The sequence below is a fragment of the Colobus angolensis genome, unplaced genomic scaffold (genome assembly GCF_000951035.1).
Source record: "Colobus angolensis palliatus isolate OR3802 unplaced genomic scaffold, Cang.pa_1.0 Scaffold114, whole genome shotgun sequence".
Classification (NCBI taxonomy): domain Eukaryota; kingdom Metazoa; phylum Chordata; class Mammalia; order Primates; family Cercopithecidae; genus Colobus; species Colobus angolensis.
The window spans coordinates 878413-880006 of NW_012112475.1; the positions used below are offsets into that span (position 1 = coordinate 878413).

The following is a 1594-nucleotide window of genomic DNA, read 5'->3' on the forward strand; positions in this document are numbered from 1 at the left end:
GAACTCCTGACCTCGGGTGATCCACCTGCCCCGGCCTCCCAAAGTGCTGGGATTACAGGCGTGAACCACCACACCCGGCTGAAGATGTTGTTCTTCACATTTCTTTCAATGCCATTGTTACAATTTTTTAAATGTTCACTGTCTCCCACGACTCCTTCATTATGTAGAGAATAAAGTCCAGATTCCTTAACCCATATCTAAGTCCCTCTCTGATTCATCAACCCACACTTCAATCACAGAAAGTAGCTAAGAACCCATGGAGGCAGGCTGCCCCAGCTGGAGTCCCAGCTCTGCAGCTTTCCTGGCTGTGTGAGCTTGGGTAAGGAAGTTTGCCCCTCTGGGCCTGGGTTTCCTCAGCTGTAAAATATGGAAAGTAACAGCACTCACATGACAGGCTGAGGCGATGTGACTGTAAATAGCCTGGCACAGTGTTCCTCGTGTGGAGAAGCTGGAAGCATCAGCCATGATCATTACCCACCTACTCCTCCAAGACCTCTGGTCATCCTGGAACATCCGCCGGCCCAGAACAGAGCAGGCCCGGCACTGTCCCACCCCAAGGTGTTTGTGCACGCCCTGCTCTCCTCCGGCACACCTTCCCCTATCCATCCACCCATCAAAGCACCCCAGGCCAAGGCCCAGCTCCAGGGGCATCCCCTCTGACTTCCTGTCCCCACCAGTCCCCCTTGGGCCTTTGTGCAGGCCGGTACCCTTTCACACCTCACCCCCATCAACTCTGTCCCTCCTGCCGCCTCACACCCTTCCTGAGGACATGGGAAGCTGGGCCTGGCTCTGGGCTCCAGCCCTGAGTTCCAACACAGATGACTGAGGGACCTGCCAGCCTTCAAAACAATTCAGTCATCAAATGGAGTTGACAGCCCAGAAGGGTGGCTGTGAAGATAAACAGAAAACACTAGTCAAGGCCCTTTTCTCCTTCCTGCCTCCTCATGAGCCCGATCCACCTCCCACCTGGACCAGCTGAGGGGGAGGAGGAAGCACTGGACATGGGGACACTGATGGCCTCCAGATGCCCATGCGAGAGGAATTTCTGATCTTGATTACAATGGATTTGGAGGTGGCTAACAATCCCGAATTCCCACAAGTGAGTACAAACCCTGACCCCCATGGGGTGTTGTCCTGGACCGTTTTCTGTGGATAGGTGTTCCCAATTTCCTTTTTTTTTAAATCTTTGAGACAGGGTCTTGCTCAGTTGCCCAGGCTGGAATGCAGTGGCACAATCTCAGCTCACTGCAGCCTCGACCTGCTGGGCTCAAGTGATCCTCCCAAATCAGCCTCCTGCATATCTGGGACTATAGGCACCGGCCACCATGCCTAGCAAATTTTTTTTTTTTTTTCTGAGACAGGCTCTCACTCTGTCTCCTAGGCTGGAGTGCAGTGGCACGATCTCAGCTCACTGCAACCTCTGTCTCCTGGATTCAAGTGATTCTCCTGCCTCAGCCTCCCAAGTAGCTGGGAATACAGGCGTGCGCCACCACACCTGGCTAATTTTTGTATTTTTAGTAGAGACAGGGTTTCGCCATGTTGGCCAGGCTGGTCTCAAACTCCTGACCTCAGGTGATCTGCCTGCCTCGGCCTC

The 1594-nt window shown here is 53.6% G+C and overlaps 1 protein-coding gene across 1 annotated transcript in view; it reads right to left on the reverse strand.

Annotated features, from left to right (window-relative positions):
* Nucleotides 1–851: 851 nt before the first annotated feature.
* ZNF341 (zinc finger protein 341) overlaps nt 852–1594 on the reverse strand; it is a 55394-nt gene continuing 54651 nt past the window's right edge. The window contains exon 15 of the mRNA XM_011960539.1: nt 852–888. Within this exon, the coding sequence (XP_011815929.1) occupies nt 852–888 (37 nt within the window). The remainder of the gene's footprint in view (nt 889–1594) is intronic.